Source organism: Acromyrmex echinatior, chromosome 1 (genome assembly GCF_024713525.1).
Source record: "Acromyrmex echinatior isolate Ae372 chromosome 1, ASM2471352v2, whole genome shotgun sequence".
Lineage (NCBI taxonomy): Eukaryota > Metazoa > Arthropoda > Insecta > Hymenoptera > Formicidae > Acromyrmex > Acromyrmex echinatior.
Genome location: NC_141852.1, coordinates 23,131,556 through 23,154,159, shown reverse-complemented (window position 1 = coordinate 23,154,159; position 22,604 = coordinate 23,131,556). Strand labels below are relative to the sequence as shown.

Below are 22,604 nucleotides of genomic sequence, written 5' to 3'. Positions count from 1 at the left end.
GTTATGAGATTAACTCTTCATCCCGCTCAATCCTCGACTCGCTATATTTACGGCCGGTTGCCAGTTTGAAATTATCCGAAGGTAAACGGAATTAAATAGATCGGTTTCGAATAATTAATAGCGTCACGGTTAATTATTTCAGATACGTGATGAAATTACCTCGTATAAAAAAGAGTTCGATGGTCGCCACTGAAATTACGGTAGTCGCGAGAAATAATAAAGTCGGGCAATCAGTAAAATGTCGTGCTATCACGCCGTAATTTCGCTGCGATTTATGGACCTTTGACTTCTGATAAGGAAGAGAGATTTAGGATTTCGCAATGAGGATGATATTTGGCAGTCCTTGACGCTATTTTAATTTGTATCTGTACATTTTTCAAATATTTAATATCGCAGCCTTTGTACCGTTTTTTAATAACCAAGAAAGAGTTTTGCCTCCTTCGGAAGTCGAGGCTCGTTTTCTCACCGGATATATTAACTCCAACTCACCAAACGCCGGCGCATCCACCTTCCCTTATTTGCATTTTCACCTGTTTCGCAGTGCGCCATCCATCGTTGCTTTCGTGCATCTCGTCGCACGCTTAGCGACAATTAAAAACGCATTAGTGCGATGTGGTGAGCGTGCGGCAGCGGTTTTTACCGACGAAATGCGATACCACAGATAGAGAAAGAAAGACAGAGAGAAATGAAGGAAAGGCAAAGAGAAGGTGAGAGGAGAGAAAGAGAGAGAACCCGAGGGAAGCTTGGCAGGTTGCATAGGGGGAGGAGGGGATATAATTTGATACGTTTACCATTTGGTCTTATTTTTGAGTAATTTCGAGTCGCTCTGGGCGTCTCAGCTGCGAAAGCCGCAGCACAAGCTTCCCGTAATTACAGGCCGTCCGACTCGGCTCTTCGTTTCTCCGCACTGCGCTGTGTTGTCCTCGTGGTTTCCTCCTCCTCTTCTTCTTCTTCTTCTTCTTCTTCTTCTCCTTCTTTCTTCTCCGCTTCTTCACTGCACGGCAATGGACGAGTTAAGCGCGTCGCTCCAAGCGATGTCTAGGAAGTTCCTAGGGAACTGCTAACGATGAAGCGCCTATTCGCGATCCCGCCATGAGATCGATAGGGATCGCGAATCGATCGCGCATCGCTCACCTTCATGAAGATCGCATTTCGGATTATATTATAAGGTCCTTCCAGCGATCGTAATCTTCTACTTTAGCTCGTTTAAGAATCTTAAGAGTCGAAAATAATACTAGAAATTGAATCGCATACATAATATGTATAATTAAATTACATTAAAATATGGCGGTTGTTTCCTGTATAGATAGGTACAATAATTTCTTGGACGATAAATTTTCAGTAATTCCCGTTTACCCATTATTGATCGAGAGTTACAAAAGCGCGTGTAATTATTTATCACGTTTGTGAGCTGTTTGCAAAGTTTTCTCGCGTCGTTAAGCGTAATTTTAGCCGTCCTGCTGGCTGATTAATTATTAGCAAAACACGATTGTTACCTCATAGTTGCGGACCATAGTCGCGGTATGCAACATATGTCGTGCATTCAAAATCGCGACCGAGTACAGTCGCAGTATAAGAGTCATCGCATTACTATTCATTACCCACATAAATAGCGATCGCTTCACGCACGGGTGCGCCGCTAATGATCCTTTATTCCGTCGCTGTAATTAGCACTGTATACCTGCAGAGAATCGCCCGTTCGTGTAACCCGACATAATTTTCATTTATCTAAACTCGCCCTCTGTTGTGTAAAAATAATAGAAAAAAAATACATTATATGTTGCAAGTTATTAGATTTAATGAGTCAGATTAACAAATTGCAATCAGAATGTATTAAAAAAAATTATCTTTATTATATTTTTAATGTATAAAATCTGTATTATAGATAGGGTTGCTATCTGTCCTCTTTTCTCCAGACGCTCTCTTTTTCACATCTTGTTTTCTTGAACGTCCGGGGATTTTCTAAAGGTATTCAGAATAATGAGTAGTAATTATTTGGGATTCTGGAAAATCTTGAATGCCTTCGGGAAGCAAAGAGAATGGATATGTCAATCTTAATTTATAGTAAATACAATAATATTATAATTAATCAATTTTGTTTGTGAAGATAACTCAAATTGAGCCGAAACGTCTAATTAGCATCTGCGACAATTATATATATATATATAATTATATATAATTATATATATATGTGTGTGTGTGTGTGTGTGTGTGTGTGTCTTCCAATTATTAAAAAGTTTTTATTATAAGAATTGTGAATTGTTACTGCTCTGACTCTCAACATCTTTTAACTGTTATTGTTTTATTTAAAATCTATAATGTCTGTAATCTATAATATATAAAATCAATATACTAATAATAATTAATATTGTAGTAATTAGTAATAATAGTTTCATAACTACAAGACATAAAAAAAGTGAGAAAAAGAATTCAGAATTATTTGCACATGAGATATCAACAAAGCTGCTATTATAATGTCTATTAATATATACAATAATGCATAATAACAGTTTATGAATTTATTTTTAAATACAGTCATTGTAGAAATATTGTAGAAATATTGTAGATCAACATTACTCTGTAAATAAAAGACAAAGTAAAGCATTTGCAATATAGCATTTCTTCAAATTCATTTGCTAGGATTTACATGGATAATGCAAATTAACGGATTAGGTGGAAACGACTACGTTATCGCCACCTCGGAAAAGCGTTGATTAACACGTCTATTCTCACGCGAGGCGCTTTGATCCCATCAAGGATCAACCTTCGTTGTGCGATTCGCAAGAATGCGTTCGCATGTAGAAACGCGTCCTATTTAAGCAGTACATGTGTGCGATGTGTTTATTAAAGCGTTTGTTTCGCGATTTTGAAGAGTGACAACGAGAAATGGTAGAGCAAAACAATGATATACTTAAAGTCCAATGTTTGAAGAGGCATGCCACTTAATTAATTTTATTTAAAAATTTCATACCCATTTCCGTTCAACCAATTCAAGAAAAAAACACGATAGATAACAGATATTCAATTGGAATTTAATCATCCTTTTTCGTGCGAATCTTTTATTTCTCGAAATGAGAAAAGTGTAATTTACTATCGTGATGAAAGGCTATTTGGAGTGACAAGGCCTATAAAATCATCTACAAAGATTATAAGTATGACGAATTCTTTCCTGATGCAAATGGGATTAATTCTGTTAGATATAAATCTCTATCCAGATATCAAGATAGCTACTCATTACCCAAAATCGCAGGTACTCACGTATCGACAGCATTAAATGTAGTGATTTATTCGGTCGATTGCAATACTATCGGTCGATGCATTTAACCTACTTCTCAATCACTTTGTCAGCTCTAATGCCGCAATTGAGAATCCACTGGCCAGCAAAAAAATATGGGAAATGTACAGATGGCTAGAGGATATAGCAGTCGCCGCTCTATCCAGCTATTAACTTGTCAGTTTCAGCCGCGAAGATCCTAACGGATAAATTTTTCGCAATGCAAATGATACGATTCACCGTTGCGGCTGGTCGCGTGTACGTTGTACCGGTTACTAGCTACATAACCTACTGCGCGTGACTTATTTAGATCACTTTGCGCGCTGACGCTGTAATTTAGAAACCGCAATGAATAATAACACGGAAGGTGCATGCAAATGTTAATTGATGTCGGAGATCGTCAGGGGGCAGGATAGAAAGAAGTTTGAAACTTTGTTACGTTTATTTCGAATTATACAAGAATCTTTTCCAGATTCTTAGCCTCGCATTAAATTTCCGTACGTCGTGTAGCATAAAATTATTATCGCGTAATCATATACATATCGAATTCTTTTTGAATCTACATATCTTCAGGAAAAAACATACCGCTAGTAACTTATGTAGGATAACTATACAAGTTTTATATTACGTAGAATTACAGCGTCAGTGCATAATTTTTCACTGTATCATTATCGTGTTTCACAAGATTCTCGCAAAAAATTTAAATGTGAAAATGATAAAGTCTACACGAAATTGTTCTTTGATCGAAGAATCAGGTTTTTGAGATGTTATATTCACAACGAAATTCACGCAAAAATATAAAAATTTTCACTATTGCAAGTATAAAATAATCTATTTAACTATATACATTAATGCCACATATAAAACTTGTATAGTTGCCACCATGACTTTTTTCTCTGAGTGCGCAAACACCCCTCGTTAAACTTTCGATTTCTAGTAGTTCGATCCTTGCGATATCTCTTTAACTATTTTAAAAATCGATTGCTGGGAATCGGATTAACACTCTATATAACAGTCCTGAAGTATAGTCACGCGCCGTAGGAAAACTGTGCGGGCGACATGGCGATTTATCGTCCCAAGCTTTCCGCTAAAGCATCTCGGGTGACTTCCGGCATACGTGGCTATCGGCTGATCGACATGGCTCTTTCGTGGTAGAATACTCAATTACCTAGTCCAGAGTTCCTGACTTTGTATACCTTCTCTTTGCCTCCACGAGTAGGTGTTTCTCTTTCTCCCATTTGGCACGCACGACCTTATACAGTTCGTGAACGAATTCGTGGCTTGCGTGCCGACTATTTATTTTCAAGGCAAGGCCTCTACGAGGCATATACGGACACTAGCCGGATGACGTTCTGGCGTTTAACAATTAATTAATCGTTAATAAATCGCGACCTCCGTTCCCCTATTCACTCATGCTAACCGTCCGAACCGCCTGAAACTTTATACCAGCAGCTCCTCGAGTAATTAAATTACCATTTTAATTTGTCGGTGAATTACGTGTTCTTACCAACATCGCGCGATTCATATCGCTGATTCATTATTTAGATTCAACATTTACCTTCCTTCTTAATGATATCTCATCAACTTCGCGGTAATCTCTTCTCTTTTTTTTTCTCTTTATTTTCTTTATTGCATTTTCTTTTAATTTTCAGCGAAAATGATATCACTATTATAACCGAGTTTTGTTAAAATAATCCTAGATTAGATCTAAATGACTCGAAACAAAGTTTAAAATTTTCTAAAATGAAATTTTGAAATTTTAAATTTTATTAAAATTGTTCGTCTCAGGTCCCGACATACCCGGCTTCTTACTTCAACCCTTCAGGAAGCCGAAGAGAATAAGGACAGCGTTCAGTCCAAGTCAACTGCTTAAGCTGGAACACGCCTTCGAGAAAAATCACTACGTTGTCGGCGCAGAGAGAAAACAGTTGGCGCAAGCGTTATCATTGACCGAAACTCAGGTAAGCTCAAAAAAGAATATTTTATATTGATCTCATCACATAAATATCGAATCAAATGATTTTTCCAATCAAACTCAGAAATACTTCAATCGGAGTTGCTCCTATCGTGGTCTCTAACGAGCCAATTATAATGATAATTACTATTGTCATTTGCATGATGTAGAAAGTATGATGCCCCAAGTAATATCGAATATCTTGTTAACATCATTAAATATTTAATAAGATTTAGAATTGTGATTAATAAAATCAACCATTTGATTGAGATTGATAATTACATTAAGATTATCTGATACACGAGCGTTTTCTAGGTTCCGAGTGTAGTACGCGATGCAAATGATATACAGAATTAATAAAGTAATGTCAGTGGCGACTTGACATTAGCATTCTCGTGACGCGTTAAGCAAGATTGATATTTCTTACAAGAATCGCGGCGTGAGAAGAATCACGGTCTCGCTCGAAGATGCATTCGCGTGACGCGGCGATCCTCATTGTTTTCTCTGCTTGTTTCGTAGTCAGTAATAATCGTTTCATTTGCACTTTGCTCGAGCGTGATACAGTCTTGATTTATAAAAAAGATATTATCATTGTAATGTAATACTCCTGACACTTTATAGACACGCAAGACAAAAAATGTATTTATTTTTTATTATATGTATTAATTTTATATGTATATATATTTACATATAGTTAATACATATTACATATTAATGTAAATACATATGTATATTAATTAATTTTCTTTTATATATGTATAAAAAGATATATTATGTAATTTAATTTTAATTTCGATTCAATCTTATTCTTCATCTTTTTCTACTTCTAACAATTAGAAAAAAATAAAAAAATAAGTTGAACTGAGATTAAAGTTTATCTACATTGGTAGAAACGGACATAAATAAGATTAATTATATACATATACAGAGTGTCTCGTAACAATTGTAATAACGCTTAAAGGCAGATTCTTGAGATTATTTTAAGATTTGATTTTGAAAATTCTTTAATATCAAAAGACTAACACTTTTTGAATTAATTATAAGCACTTATAAAATTAATGAATTATTGTCTAAAATCTAACAAGTATTAAAGTAAAATGGCATAGTGAATGACGAAAACTATTATCTCTCTTGTCAGTATATCGATATAACAATATTACATATAAAATGTTATTATGCAATGCGTTTTATATCAGTAAAAACAATATCAATATTTTTAAATAATCTTTATGTTAATGATATTGACAAAGAAGAGCGATAATCAACTAAAAAATGATTATAGATTGATATTCATAGTCCCCTCTTATTTCAAGACCGTCTTAAGTAATGTCTTAAGATACTAATAGCCCTCTGATTGGTTCGTGGCACCTTAAGATTGTACTTAAGATAGTCTTAAATATAAGAATTGAGTGAATACAGGTAATAATCTTGACGTTTTAGTAGAGAATTTTCATCTCAAAATAATCTCAAAATTCTGCTCTCACGCATTATAATGATCTTTACGAAATACTTTGTACTTACAGAGCGTTTCAGATCAAATGTTAAAATGCGACGGTAGATGCCCTGCATAGCATACTCTTTCTGAGAGACGTGCTAAGAATATCTATGGACATCTTTAGGACATTCCTTGAAAGTCTATGCTACATAATATATCACAATATAAATGTTTTTATTAAAAACATTATACAAAACATTATATGCACTACAAGCATCGTTATGAGACTAGAAGTCATTAAAGATTCTATTGTTGTCTTGGAATATGTTCATAGGTTTTCTAATCTCTTTGTTCATTTGGTTTGGATTCGTTAAGGTTATTTATGGTCATTTAGAGATTATATATATGAATCATCTATCAAACAAAAAAGGAACTTTCTTATGGATCATCGCTATGTGTGATTATATCCTGAAATTCTATGACACATACAGTAATAATCCATGACAAAAAGGATTCTTTTTAAATACAGCAATACTTGCCACAACGATGTTTTGTATTGAAATAATGGTGACTCTAAACATTTGTTTAGAGTTTAAATATTTACTAGTCAGTTAAAAAAGAATAAAAAATGAATAATCCAATAATAATATTTTTAATTGTTTAGTTTAATGTATCACGTAATGCCATATGATGCCCATCCAATAGGTTGGATCTTTGTAAAAATAACGTTGTTACTTTTTACTGATTTTAAAATATAATGTTATCATTTCTTAATTTAGAAGATAACGATTTGTTATTTTTTGTATACTAAAACTTAAAATTCTAATCTCTATATAGCAAGCTGTTCTTTATATTAAAGTTATTTAATCTTTCATTATTATTTGTATTAATATTTTTATTTTTTAATATATGTTTATCTTTAGAAAATTAAATTGTAATTTACATATGCAGATTTTATTTTAAAAAATTTTTTAAAACATTGATTTTAAACATTAATATTGTTATTAATAGCTTTAATATTCATTGTCAATACTGAAAACTTCTAATTTACCTTACATATACGTACATACAGATTTTCACTATTGTGTGCAGTGACTATCGCAATAGCTTAAGATATGAAGTACAAAAGAATTCTTTTAATATTTAAGTTTGTACTATAAATTATTTCCGGCCAATTATATACATATACAAGGTGTCCCGAAATTTTTACCAATTGCTTTTGTGTAGATAGAGGACTAAACTGAGTTGAAAAGTCCTCCATTTTGCAATTTTCGCAATAACAAGATATTAATTACTAAAAATTGTCAAATATTGGTCTTGAATAATTTTTTACTATTTTTAATATTTTACAATTTTTAATAATTAATATCTTATTGCTAATAACTATTGCGAAAATTGTAAAATGGTAGAGAACTTTTCGACTCAGTTTAGTCCGCTCTATCTACACAAAAGCGATTGGCAAAAACTTTCGGGACACCCTGTATATAAAGAAAACAATCTATTGAATATAGTTATAAAGATAATTAAGAGATAAAAATAACAGCTAAATTCGTTACCGTTATTGTAACAACATTACAGTAACAAATAGGAAAAAGCAACGAAAATGATAACGGCGTTACAAATAACGCGTTACTTCCTAATCCTGCTAACCAAACATGCTTTGCTATTAAAAATATTTGATAACCTACGTCTATCGTTTAATATTTTAACATTTGTTTAAAATATTCTGTATGTATGATACATGTGATTATTCCAATGAGATAAAAAAAAAACGGAAAGAGATCATCATTATATTGATGATCTTGTCCGCAAGGTTTATGCGCAAAAACTCCATTATTCATTAACGTATATGTCAGCTAATATCGTATTTCAACATTAATGTGGTAGTAGTATAATACAGCAGTCATATAATACTAGGCGCAATAGATTAATGCAATACGTCGACGATATTTATTAGTGGTATTGATATTTATTATCGTCGGACATAAGGATTACATTAATCTCTCGTTAACGTCGCTATAGAGTCGTTTTCTACTCCCTTAAATAAAACATAATCTTCACTTGTTTATAAATTGGAATTAGCATTGAACGTTGCGTCGAAGAGAGAGACAGATGCGACAGTCCGAGCTAAATTAAAATTTCCAATTGGTTAAAATTCGCGTGTCAAATAGGACTACAAACTTAAAATCTATAACTACTTATAGTCCGAGATATCAAGTACAGCCGCGATTGAAGGTAACAATGGCTATGTACTCGTGCGAAACGTTAATGGCGCAGATCGAACGGGAGAAAGAGGGAATGAGAACGCGAACGAGAGATCGACAGGGTCGTATAACGAGGGGATTGATATGCTAATCCGTGACTGAGGGGTGGCCGTGTCTTTTGGTGGTGCCCGATACCGTTATGTGCACGCACTCACGCACGCACTCAAGTACTCACGCACTCACTTACGCGTATAAGCGAAAGCAAACGTAGAATCGGGCATGGCGCGCTCCAGATGCATTCTACGTGCGTATATCATGCGTCGCGTTACGTATTCCATGGGCGTAACGCGCACCAAAAAAGGGCAAGATGGTAAGGGTCGGCTGACAGTATCGGGAATTAAGCCGAGAGAAGAAGACAGAGAATAAGAGAAAACGGGAAACCACCGAGCGTGGACGCCATCTTGGACCGCCGCCGCGCCGTCGGGATGTTCCAAACAGGCTTCTGCCTCGCGTTCTCCTCTTCGTCCTTTCCGCATCGCCCTTCTTTATTTCCTCCTCCATCTCTTGGATCCTCGCGACTATCTCGCGTAGAAAATATACAGCCGCACAGTCAGACATTTCTTTTCTTGCGTGTGCCTCACACACTTTGTTAGTGTCGGGAAATTCGAATGACGAGCAAGGAAATTTGTGGTAGGAATTTTGTAAAATTTATTCCTTTTTTATCTATTAAAAATGTGTATTGCGCAGTTTCGCGAATTTTACTTTTTAAAAACATAATTTTATATATTTAATGAGTAAATACAAACTTATATTGAAAAAAATACATGTATAATATATATTTATCGCTTTGTTTTTAATTGTAGTGTTGAATATTATTTTTGACATTTAAAATATTCTAGTTTTTCCACACACTTAGGATCAATGTTGTTCAAATATTCGAAGAAAAGCAAGTAACAATGTAGAGAAGGTGTATAGATAAATGACACATCCGATATCGTATCGTAAAGAAAACTCATAGCCACTTGGTAATGCAAATTGTTCTTTGCATCATGAATAAGATAAGCCGAACTACATAGAAAATTTATACAACTGCCATCGTACTTTTATTTCCTGTTAAAAAAAATGAGGCCAACTCCTGATCGCGTCTGCCTCAGTTAATTTCACGTAAATTTTTCACATTTATTTTTCTACGCACATATTTATGCGTTTATTTTTATATGCATGTCTCGATAATTATACAACAATTATGCACGTGAGTAAATATTATAATTACATAGAATTCTTCGACTTTGTCATTATAAACATCGGTATGCGAGGAAACTCTCATGATTAATAAATAATATAATGCCGTAAGAATAATAAATAATAACGCCATCGATGCTGTCGACTTTGTCGTTAAATGTGGTCTCGCATGAGAGAAGGTATGATCGCGCGGATAAGTAGTTGCGACTTTTTTCTGCCAACGGACCGTTTACTCTGGCTGTGGGCGTCACGTTAACAAGGCGTGAGCGCCAGTCGATGGAATTCCATGCTTCTAGGCAAACGCGCTTCTCTGGTTCGACAATCTCTCTCTCCGGTCGCTACACATTTCTCTCTCCCACGTCAACCCGGCTTCGAGATTCGCTCGAAGACATCGTGGAACACGGCCGGGCTCGGGGACTGTTAACTGTACTTTATTACGTGCTGCCCTTGTGGATCCTGCACAACGACGATGGCACGTCGTTAATAAGGCGCGAATATCCACATGGAATTCCGACGAGGCCTCTTCGCGTGACTCCGGGGGCCCCATGGATTATCGGCCAACAAAGTTTCCGCGCGCTGCGGCACGTTACACGCGCCGTGTCGGCGCGTGTTAAGCTGCCTACACATTGAACGGCACGAACAGCAGTGGATTAAGGTGTTTATTAAAAGACCTCAGGCATGAATCTATTTGCGGCCTCTTATTTATCGCGATAACGCGAAAATTCGAGAGTCAAGAAGCTTTAAAGAGTATCATGTATTATTGACCATATTCAAGTGGGCAACAGCTATCCAACAGCTCGCCAAATGATTGAATATGATTGGTTCTTACTTTTAGATCCAATCAATCATAGTCAACTAACTCGGCGAGCTCAGGCTAGTTTGCGTCGTCCAGCTTGAATCAGCTTGAACGCCATTGGCTGCGTGAGAAAGCAGTTTTCAGGAGTTTAATTCTTTAACATGAAGTAAAATTCTTCTATGATTGGTTTTGCTCTTGATTCCTCACTGAATTTAAAGGGATTAAATTAATCAGGGCTGCACATGTATTTGAAATATTTTTATTTGAAAAACAGTATTGGTAAGACAATTATATTTTGTATTTTGTGTTTCAGTATTAATAACAAAAAGGTTGAAAGTATTTTGTATTTCTAACATTGATAATCAACCTTATTATTTGAATTACGAAAGCTGAAATACAAAAAGCTTTAAATCTTTCGATTATAAAATACGTAATACTTTCATGTGATCCGTTGAAATAAAAAATACAAAATATATACTTGTATCTCAAATAGTATATTTTAAATAAATGTATTTCAAATACATGCTCAGCCTTGAAACTAATCATATTAAAGAATTTTACATTTGCAAAATTGTTTTTTTTTTCTACTGAACGCAGCATTATTTTTACCGATTAAGTTCACAAAAGCGCCAAAGCGGTGAAAATTTCGACTGTCTTTCGTTAATTAAAGCTTATAGTTTCGAACGCACGCTTCTGTGCACGCTGAGTATATCGTAGCTTGAGATTAGCCAAGGCCGGTGAATATATCGTCGACTGTCGAGCACGAGAGCGAGACGCAAAACGCGACGCTGCGCGACGTCCGCGTGATCGCGATTCGGCGACTCGTAATGTATTCGCCGGGTAATTGCCGGGATAATCGCACGCAATTAGAGCTCTAATGAGGGCCACCAGGTCGCGTGTAACGTGCGTTCGCCTTATGAATCTTAACAAGCGCGAGAACAACCAACGTGTGTGTGCGCGTATTGCGCATCTATATGTATATACACTCGCGTGTATACGTGAATGTGCGTACGCACGAAAGCCGAAGGATATAATGTAACTGCTAATTACGCGCCTCTCGCGACGCTGATTGGCTTCCGCGGAGAAGGACGCGCTGGAGGGATATCGCTAATGGTGTATCATCTCGATTTGCATAACTGCAGTCGCCCAGGGGACCACTCGGAACGAGATGAACGAGCCGATCAATGGGGCCCCCCGAATTAAACGTTGAAGGAAAATACCGAATTCATTGACGTATAAAAAATTTTGTTATAATATATGTATCATGTCCTATATATAGTATATATAATGAATTTATATATATTATTATACAAGAATATAATTACATATAATATTTTTATATCTATTACATGTAATACATTCTATATTATATTATATTTTGTATTAAATTATATTTGTATATAGTATTATGAATACAAAAAATATAATATAATACAGAATATTTTATATATATATATATATACATAACGTGTGTGTATGTATGTGTGTGTAATCAATATTATAATTTGACTACGATAAATATGCTGATCAATATAACTATTAATTAATTCTAATCGAAGAGACACTTTTTTTAAAAACAAAGCGAGATAAACAGCTCATGAACGCTGGCAATCGATATAGCTGAATTACGTGCATGACGCGAGAGATGAGAGCGCGCTTTTACAGCTGGACCATGTGAGCGCATTTTGCACGCCGCAATTAGCAGTTAAACATTGTATAGCCATCGTAATTATGTTGTGTTATCGGAGACAGACGGAGATATCGAGCTGGACAAAGGACACAAATTGAAGGCGACGTCGAATTGTTGAGCAAGTGGATAGCGTATGTTTGTAGGTGCGCGTATATATGTGTGGTATATTTGTGAATTTTGCATTTTTTCTCTCAATATCCTTATTCTCTTCAATTTTATAATAATGTCTTACGGCAACATATATAATGTATATGTCCTCTTCAATTTGCATTTTATCTTGCGTCCCCGAGAAAACTTGTTCTTCCTACGAGATGTATCTCTCGCTAAGAATTAAATGGTAGATTTTGTTTATTAATAAGCATAATTATCGCGGCATATAATATTCGTGATTCTTTGTCATCGTAAGCTTTCTCCGTATTTGCAATAATGTCCGTGCGTGACGTTAATTATCGTTCGCGGGAATTTATTAGGGAAAGCACATCGTATTTTTCGCGAGATCCATCGATGACTTGTTATTAATTTATTGTCGATTACGGCGACGCCGTTATTATGGAGACTCTGACGTTAATCATGCGCATAGCCTATCGTCGGGATCGACTCTCTGCGGATTTATCATCCCTCCCGATGAAACGGTGATTAATTATCACGATTGCCCCATCGGTATGCGAACAGCGAAAAGAAACTCAGTCCCTATTTAAGACTCATCCGGATCATTAATCTCGCCATTAACTCGACGATTTTTCTCGACGATTGTCTTTGTCAGGTATATATTTTTGTCAGCAGAAAGTTCGTCAAAATTTGACGGCGTTGCTTAATCACTTTGGTGACTATCATCTTTTAATGTTTTTTCTTCCTTTTTGTAAAATCACTATTACGCAAAAAGAAAAATGGTTTGATTATACTAACTTATGTAAAAATATACATGATTAAATATATTTTGAAACTAAGCAGAATTTATAGTTGAGCAGAATTTATGATAGGATTCGATATTTTATAACTTAAAATGTTTGACTTAATTGTATGAATTTGGTTAATGGTTTTTAGTTAAGACATTGCCCCTGATAGAGGGCAGCAGTAGCCATCGTTAAATAAATAAAGTGGACATCCCTAGTGAACATTTTTCTTGTAATTTTTATACGAATTGGAATATTATATTAATATTTTCAAAACTATTCAGAAATATTTAGAATTTTAGAAAGTTCACATCTTCTCTCAGAATTTTTCATACATGTGAATTCTGAAATATTCTGAGATTTCTCATTCCATAATTTTTAAAAAATATTTTTAGATTTTTTTAGATTTTATAACATTTTATCAGAAATTATATTTTCAAAAAATTTTAGAATCGAACTTATTTTCTTTGGCGGCTCACTTTTAGATCTTTTACAGACGAAAGAGACAATTTCAGAACGATAGAATTGCGATGCATAAGGCAAGTAGGAAATCGCCGCACTACTTTTATATTTGCAACAGCCATCATGATGGAACCAAATACAAATGGCCCCGAGTCCTCAGCGTTTTAAATGGAACAGGTATGTGAAGAACCTCCTAGTTCAAATTGATGAATGTTTACAAGATATATGGAATGTGAGATCTCTGTACAAAAGATGTAAACTTCATAACTTAACACGAAATGAAATGCCTTAAAATTAGAATTCTTGAATGTGTGAGATCAGATTCCGAACAGTCCAAACAGAGGTTCGGACGATATCAAAATGAATCGCTACTCAGTGTACTATTCTAATTCGCTTAATAATACACACCAGAAAGAATGGTAGGCGTTTTGAAGAACGATGTGTTATCTCTGGTTCGTTGCTTTTTGATCGGGTGATGCTATCGTAGTTAAAAAGTAATTTAGTAAATGTAAATATCATACAAGTTTATGCAAATAAAAGTAATCAGGAAGATCTTTACGAGCTGATCAAAATTCATATACAAAAAAGCATGAAAGTAACATTATCATGGGAGACTTTAACGCAAAGGTTAAAGACATTAGTACTGACGAGATGATAGGACTGAGATAGTAGATTATAGATACTCGAAATGGAAGAGAAGAACGACTCGTGTAATTCTGTTTAGATAAAGTGGCGATTCAAAATTCTTGATTTTAGCTACACCTAAATAATCATTACAATGATAAAATTGTAAGAAATCAGATTGTTTTGATGAATCCTGATGAATCAGCGCTTCAGAAACAGCATTCAATTTGCGAAACATACTCTAATGCGGACATTAATTCCTTAATTTGCTGTGCGCAAAAATAAAATTACGTCTGAAGAAAAGAGTTCCATCTAAGAGACGATTAAAATTTAATCTGGAGCTATTAAAATCCCCTGAGACAGCTAGAGTGCGAAAAGAGATTAATTCCGGATATTGGTGGATATCTACGAATTCGTGGAAGGCTGCATTGACGAGAACTGGAAGAGGAAATAAAGGAAACTTATTATCTCGTTATAATGCATCTTTATATTATTCTGTATGATTGTTATGAGAAAATGACTCTGCCGTCTTCAGCTAATAGTGATGCTGCGTAATTGCTTACTAATAGCATTTATAAGTTGATGTTATAAAGAGCTCTTTTAGAAGACATCTTATAGAAAGATTACTTTTTGATACAAGTTTTCAGATTTTAATGAGGTCTTTAAAAAGTCATCTTAAAGAATTCTTCTTTTCAACTCATTAGGCACAATACAGGTTTAAATAACAAAAAATATAACTCATATAACAATTGCAGTGAGAATTGCGATCGCGGCATTTGTTCGACTCATTTTCTTTCACGTACACTCTCGCTCTTAATGAGTGACTGCATTAGGGTACATCGGCTATGTACAAGAACTATACAAGAACTACCAACATGGACGATTGCGCTATCGCGGAAAATTGACGCCAATCAACTCATCAGCCTCCCGTCGATTCAGCTAACGATCGCTCATACTTGCGCGGTTAACTGGCGTATTATATTAATTACATCGAGCGCTCTCCCCGCCTGAAAATTCACGATTCAACGGCGCCTTATTGTCAATCGTAATGGAACGACATCCATAATCCAAATTAATTATCTTCAGGAACGATCGGGGCGTGCGATGATTAATGACGTCAAATCGAGGAGTTGATCCAAGACAATCAATAGCGAGATATAGATTAATAGCGAATATCACCTTCTCGTTACCGCTCCGTTACATCGTCACGCCATCGCGTTACGTTACACCCTGATATTTGCTTAAGTAATTTATACGAAAGTTTACCTTGCCCGCCGCAACATCCATCGACAATATCGGCATATACCTCGTTACTTTCGACGGCGTTGTTTAGACAGGAAATCTACGTGCGCATTTGAGTCTCCAATAAATAAACGTCAGTAATGTTCGTTGCACACGCGAAGCACCGTCGTATTTTTTTTTTGGGATCACAAAAGTGTTCTCCTATATACCTCAATTGTATGACTTTTAACGACAGTTCGGTATCGTTATATTGTCTTTTTTTTAACATGTGTACCTACAATACCTACAATACAATATAAGTACAACGACAATATAACGATACCGACACTATCGTTAAGAGTTATAAAATTGAGGTATGGAAAAGATTTCTCGTTATATTATCGTTATTTGTTCCATGGGCGCGCGCGAGGGTGGTATTATTAACGGCGATAATTAACGACGCATTGGACATGTGGTGCGGAAAGAAGGTCAACGATAAATCAGACTGTGTCACGGCGCGGTTGTTCGTCGTTTACAAAATAATCGTCGTGGCCGGCGAGCGGCGAGTCAAGTCTGTAAATCACGCTTTAATTGCTCCTTATCACCGCGTCCAGTGAACAAGGACGTTCCTACGTATCTCGACGAAAAGCCGTCAATAAACAATGTTTAACATGCAAGTTTCAAACCACAGATCCGGCAAATCGTTTTGTGACTTCCAAATGAGCTAATAACGAGTTAACTGCCATGTAAGAGCATGTCACCCTATTACTCTACATTGTGGAAGTTTAGTTCATAAAAGCGAAAATACGCACTCTTTAATAAAGTTTCAAGTTTGACTTGAAAATTTTACTCAATTTGACAGATTGATTTTTAAATATTTTCCGTAACATATAAAGTGATTCAAGAGAAGGTTCAGGAAAGATCGATAATGTGAGAAGAGAGTATTGATCATAGTGATCTTCGATAAATTATTATCCCATGACACTATTATTACTCTAAATAAATTAAATAAACATTATCTTATCAAACATTGAAGGTGAACTAACTTAATTTCAATTAAAAAAAATTATTAAAATTGTCACAAAGGATGGTTTTTTAAGGATACAAAAATGATATTTGTTAAGAATGTATTTCTTTTATTGATATTATTCGATTAATCAATAATTTTCTGTCAAGTTGACAAACAGTTTTTTCCTTTTTTAGAAATTTAATTTATTATGTCGATTGAGCGATGTATTTGAATTCGGAATGACTTTCGAGACAGAGCAAGGTAGCACGTGTGGTATCATTCTGGCTGGAGAACCAAGGTTATCCTTGTATTCTCATTCCGTTGTATTTTTGTGAAGTTGGATGAAGAGCAATATCCATAAAAGCAAGTAAAAGTAAAGATTACGTTATCATTACTTAATGCAATCACCAATTTTTCCAATTTTTTATCATATATGGACCGTTCGTGTCTCGAATTAATTCTCATCACTTTTACAAGTATACCAAAATTATTAAATGATTCGTACATATACTTTAATTTCTTTAAAAAATATTTGGTTTATAAGGTTGTGTATTAAACAAATTATAAATGTTATAACTAATTACTTGATGCTCTTATTTTAAAGAAAGGAAATGCACAGGATACGAAATGGTACTTTTAAATCTTTGCTACAATTTGTCATCGAATACAATAAATAGAATTTTCGCTGTCAATGTGGGAAGGTAGAGAGAACAAAGTAAAGTAGAACAAGTATCTTCGCTATCGCGAATCGTCGAACAGAGCTGGGGAAAATAAATAGCGCCGTATATTTCTGCGACGCAAATGCTCAGTGATACTTAACGCGACATTATTAACATGCCGCGCTGTATACTGCCGGAGTAATTTGCATCCACGTCCGTGTTGGTGGGCGCGATTGCTGCGTGTTCCGTTAACAATGATTCTTTCGACGCCAACCGTATAACATGCGATAACGCAAATGAAGTGCGTAGAACAATTCTATGTGCAATTCTATGTCTGTTTACCTTTTTTTCTTTTTTTCTCACCTCCAATTCGACTTTTCACTTAACTTCCAAATTTCATAAATGAGCGACCTTAAATTTCGAATCGATTTTTTAAAGAATCGATTCTCTTCGCCCGATGGGTGTGTTTCATTTGATAGTCGCAATACACTTGGAATCATTTTATCCTTACTGATTATGAAATATTAAACAAAGATAAATAATGTTCGTGAATGTGTGAACATCAAGTAGAATACAAAAGAATTGATTTTTTTTCTAAATTTATTAAAGAGCGTCTCAAAAGTTAGATATGCGGCTTTAGAAACAGATGATATCGAACGCTCAATGAAAATGGAAGAGACTGACAGCTCGGTTGTGTCCTCTCCTCGTTTTCGTTGAGAGCATAATTTTCAATCACGCGTGTTCACATATTCATAAATATGTCCTTAGAACGAATTTATGGCTCGGTCGATCTTATCCCGACGCAATCTAAGAATGCGTTGCTGTTATCAATCTTACGTTAGCGGCAAATGAGTTCCACGTCGAGGTGCACTGTAAAACTCGCGTGTGCGGAATCCTAAGTGCTTCATTGCGGAACGAACGAAAACGTAGTCGATGAGGAACTGCAGTTTCTGCGAAAAAAAAATTCTGAGGAAGCTCCTAATAAGCATCTAACAAAACTGATGCAAGTCTCGATTATTTTCTCAGATGCAACATGTTCGCTATAAATACATGTTAATAAATTTCTTATCGCTGCTCGAGAAATAATATCGCATCACGGAACACAATCATAATTTACGGTACACGTACATCTAATGCGATTTGAAGGTGGGCTCTCATTCAGCGAAAATTGAGATTCGTGTCTAATTGCGAGCGCTATTTGGCGCTGACGTATGCGTACGCGAAACACCATTGCGGTATTAAACGGGCAGGAAGAAGGGCCGTGCGCGCCAGATATATCGAATGACGGCGCGCGCTTTATTGTTAGTCCGACGACGACACGCCTCATTATGCATAGAGAATCCGTACGCGGCCTGCATAATATGCAAAACTCCCTCCATTATCGTTCGCGACGGGCGTAATACGCCGCCGATCGGCGGGTCCGCTGCTTGGCCAGGAATATAGCAGCCATATGTTATTAGACACGCTTTACTCTCCTTCTTTTTCATTATCGTCACGACGAGGATTTCGAGGAGTGTAACGGTACGCGAGCGATTTATTGGAATTAAGGACGACAGCGGCGAAAACGGAACTAGAATACGTCGCGAGTACCGTTTTGCATTCCCGAGTTGGCTGGGAACTCGGATTGGCGCGTGAATAAACTCGTAATATTTGTGGAATATCAAATTACATCTGGTCAAAAATCTCATTAATAAATATAAATATTTTGAAGTATTTCATTGACCAATTAGAAGAATTTTACTAATTGGCCAATCAATTATCTTCTGTCGCGATGCTATATTGGATTATAAAATGTATCTTTTTAGCTGAGAATTTTTTATACAGTTTACCCATTTTTTCATTAGATTTGTCGCGTGACTTGAAATCTTCGAAAAATTTTTGTATTTAAAACGAGATATAGATATATTCGGATGTTAAAGAGAGGGAAAGCAAAGATTCTGAATGCAGAAAAATTGCAAGTAGACCTTTTTCTCTAAGAAAAGGAGAAGAGAAGAAGCTAAAAAGAACCTACAATTGAAGTAAAATATATTCTTCTCTGCGATTCAGACAATTCCGGATGCTTCCCGACGAACATCGTAACAATGTTGAATTTCGCGCGAGCGCTATTTCGCCTTATAAATTGGCATCGATCAACGTATAGCGAAGTAATTCTGTATTCACGACGCGCCGGAACGCGGCAATAATTTCAGGCACGAGACGCATCTCGTATGACTGTCGCGCTAAGAGAACGATCTCTGGCTGTCGGCACTGTCGAGATAGCCACCAAACAAACATTATCAGTCATAATCCACGCGCTGCGTTTAATCGAGACTATCGACAGACGTTTAAATCGAATCGGGCCGCTCGAACTCGACCACTTACTAGGCTCCTTATCGTCGCCCCGGCATGAGAATAAAATTACGCCAACGATATTGCGCTTATCTCATTTTTACGCGGCGTTACATCGCCGGCCTATCGGGGCGAACAATGGCTAATTAAAATGGGGAAATTTAGAGTGCCATTAATTTAGCCTTTAAGAGACGCGATGTTGCTCGACGGTATCCAACGGTGAGACTTATCGTTCGCCTAATTGCACGCAGTCGTATATTTCACGGTCGCCTGGATATTTATCAATTAATTTCTACGAATTATGAAACGATCTCTCGGACGATCTCACGTTGCCGCCTGCTCGCCCGTTTCGATCTGATATCAACGCCTCAGACGATATTTAGATCGTGAAACTGTGTAATATATCGATGTAAGCTGACATTTAATTTAATAGGAATCTAAGGGCAATGGGGGAAATCTGTTAGCCATTTTATGCCGACATTATTTTATTATCCAAGGCGCGGTGAATGTTTTTTTTTTGATATATGTATATATATAAATACTCCTTTATAACTCTCTTTGCTCGAGCACGTATTATAAATTAATAGTAATCATATGGTAAGCGATTAACAGTGATGGTGGGTAGTCAACAATCTCAACATCTCTTTTAAATTACGCTCCTACTTTTTTATACTTCTACATGAATAAAAACGATAAAAGTGATTAGAATGTATAAAATTTTTAATAAAATTGTGAAAACAACGTTTAGTATAATTAAAACAAGTAATATATTATTAAAACAAGATAATTCAATATGATATATTTAATATGGTCTAAGTATCCAATATCTACTTGCTGTTTGTAAGTAGTTACATCATAAACAGTTAAATTTTTACTGCACCCATGTGTAAAGTATTGAAAATGTCTCGTATTTTTAATGAATTCAGAAGTTTCCTATTTGGAAACTAATTTTGAACCACTAGTTTTTTGGATTCAGTAAAAATAGCAACGCGCGTTTAGGAAGACCATATTGTAGCTATCTTTAAGCGACCTATAGATGCTCTATATTAACTCAAACTCAAAACAAACAATCTAGATTTTCAATATAGCCTCTAAACGATTAAATAATATTATGTAATATGAAATATTGTGCATCAATTGATTGTCTAGTAGTCGTTTAATTATTATACAAATAAACTGCACTTTTATAACATGGTACACATTCTATGTCTCATACTTCTCGAGGAGCAGGCCATTCGCAATGTAAAATTTGCAACTTAAATCGCGTGTCGTATATGGCGGGACATGCAAAGAATCGAATGCTCAAAGGATTCCGAAACACGAATAGTACTGTGTCGAATGATCGGTGTAAACGATAGTCGTCGATAGTATTCTCTTGCTCTCATCGCTTCTTCTGGAACTGAACAGAGGCAGGATGGAGACCTTTTTGGTTTTCTCGTCACGATCCCGACATGTCACTGTTGTGTGTGTTGCGTCGGCTCGTATGTGTATCGTCGACTCCGCAAGCCAACGCGAAATCTTGGCTGATCGTTATTAAAATTGTCCGTCAACATTCCAGGTTTTTTAACATTTACTTTTTTGTCATACTATAAACTAAAAAATATTGAAAATCATTTCCTACATTTTTTAACATTGTGATGTTGCATTACTGACATAAACTTATTTTAAGTACAGATTATATAAAAAAAAAATTATGCACAGTGGTTTAATACCATATAATGTTTATATAATTCTCACTGTATATGTATATAGTGATATTAATATAAACGTTAATGTAACGCGGATTTACGACGTTAATAGTATGCTTTAAATCCCGTGATATTAAATCTATACTATGTATATATTAACATGGTTATATTTATTAATTTAATATCATGGTGTTAAATCAACATCCATATTTTTTTAATGTGAAATTTTTTGCTGAGTTTATTTTAATAACGAAGTCAGATGTCAAATGTAGATGTAACTTCCGATAACCAATACGAGAATCTATACAAATATTTTTTTTATCTAGAAATTTCATTGCAGTAATGTGAAACGTCACTGAATACAATGCTTTTAGAAGTTATTTTTTGGAGTCCGAATCTGATACATGACACTTCTAATACAATATAATCGTGCAATAAGAAACTCTTTTATATTTCCTATTTTTGCTCGTCACGGTCGACGCGATTACCCCTGAAGAGCTTAAACGCAGCAGCGATGGTACGCGACAATCGTTCTCCCCCTCCCCCCTCCCCAAAAAAAAGAAGAGGAAAAAAGAAGAAAAGGGGAGGGAGAGGAAAAAAGAAAACTTTGCGCTCTGCGAATATGGCGGATGGAGAAACGCATATCCGAGGAAATTGGCGTCCCCTCGCGCGAGATCACGCTCAATTTCGTCCTAACAAAACACGCGCCGCTCTTCATCCTGTAATCCACACCCACATACGTATAACGTACGCGCTCGCGATGGCTTTTTCGTATCCGCGGAGTAAGCGCGTGCGCGCTTTTGTATTTTCCAGGCCATAGCCGTGGAATCGGGCCCGTCGTCTGCCTGCCGCTCTCCAACCCTCTTCTCTCTCTCGCTCTCTCTCTCCCCTCCTCTCCCCCTCCCCAAGTTCTCTCTCGCGCGTATGATGTGTACGCTCGCGACGATTGAAAAATAATATCGGCGGGTTTATTTAGCCCGACGCGTCTCGCGCAATAGCGAGGGGCGGCGAATTGTCGCGACCGTACGGGGGATTAAAAATAATGTTTCGAGCGTGACCGCCGAACCCCCGGGGGATTAGGGGGCGACTAGCTCTCGCGCTGGCGATTGGTTGCTATCCAGTTGG

At 36.0% G+C, this 22,604-nt stretch overlaps 2 protein-coding genes across 2 annotated transcripts in view; one reads left to right on the top strand and one right to left on the bottom strand.

Annotated features, from left to right (window-relative positions):
* Csl4 (exosome component 1 Csl4) overlaps positions 1–22,604 on the bottom strand; it is a 266,182-nt gene that overhangs the window by 52,955 nt on the left and 190,623 nt on the right. The window lies entirely within an intron of this gene.
* LOC105152202 (uncharacterized) overlaps positions 1–22,604 on the top strand; it is a 53,977-nt gene that overhangs the window by 18,642 nt on the left and 12,731 nt on the right. Inside the window, exon 2 of the mRNA XM_011066333.2 lies at positions 5,063–5,235. Within this exon, the coding sequence (XP_011064635.1) occupies positions 5,063–5,235 (173 nt within the window). The remainder of the gene's footprint in view (positions 1–5,062; positions 5,236–22,604) is intronic.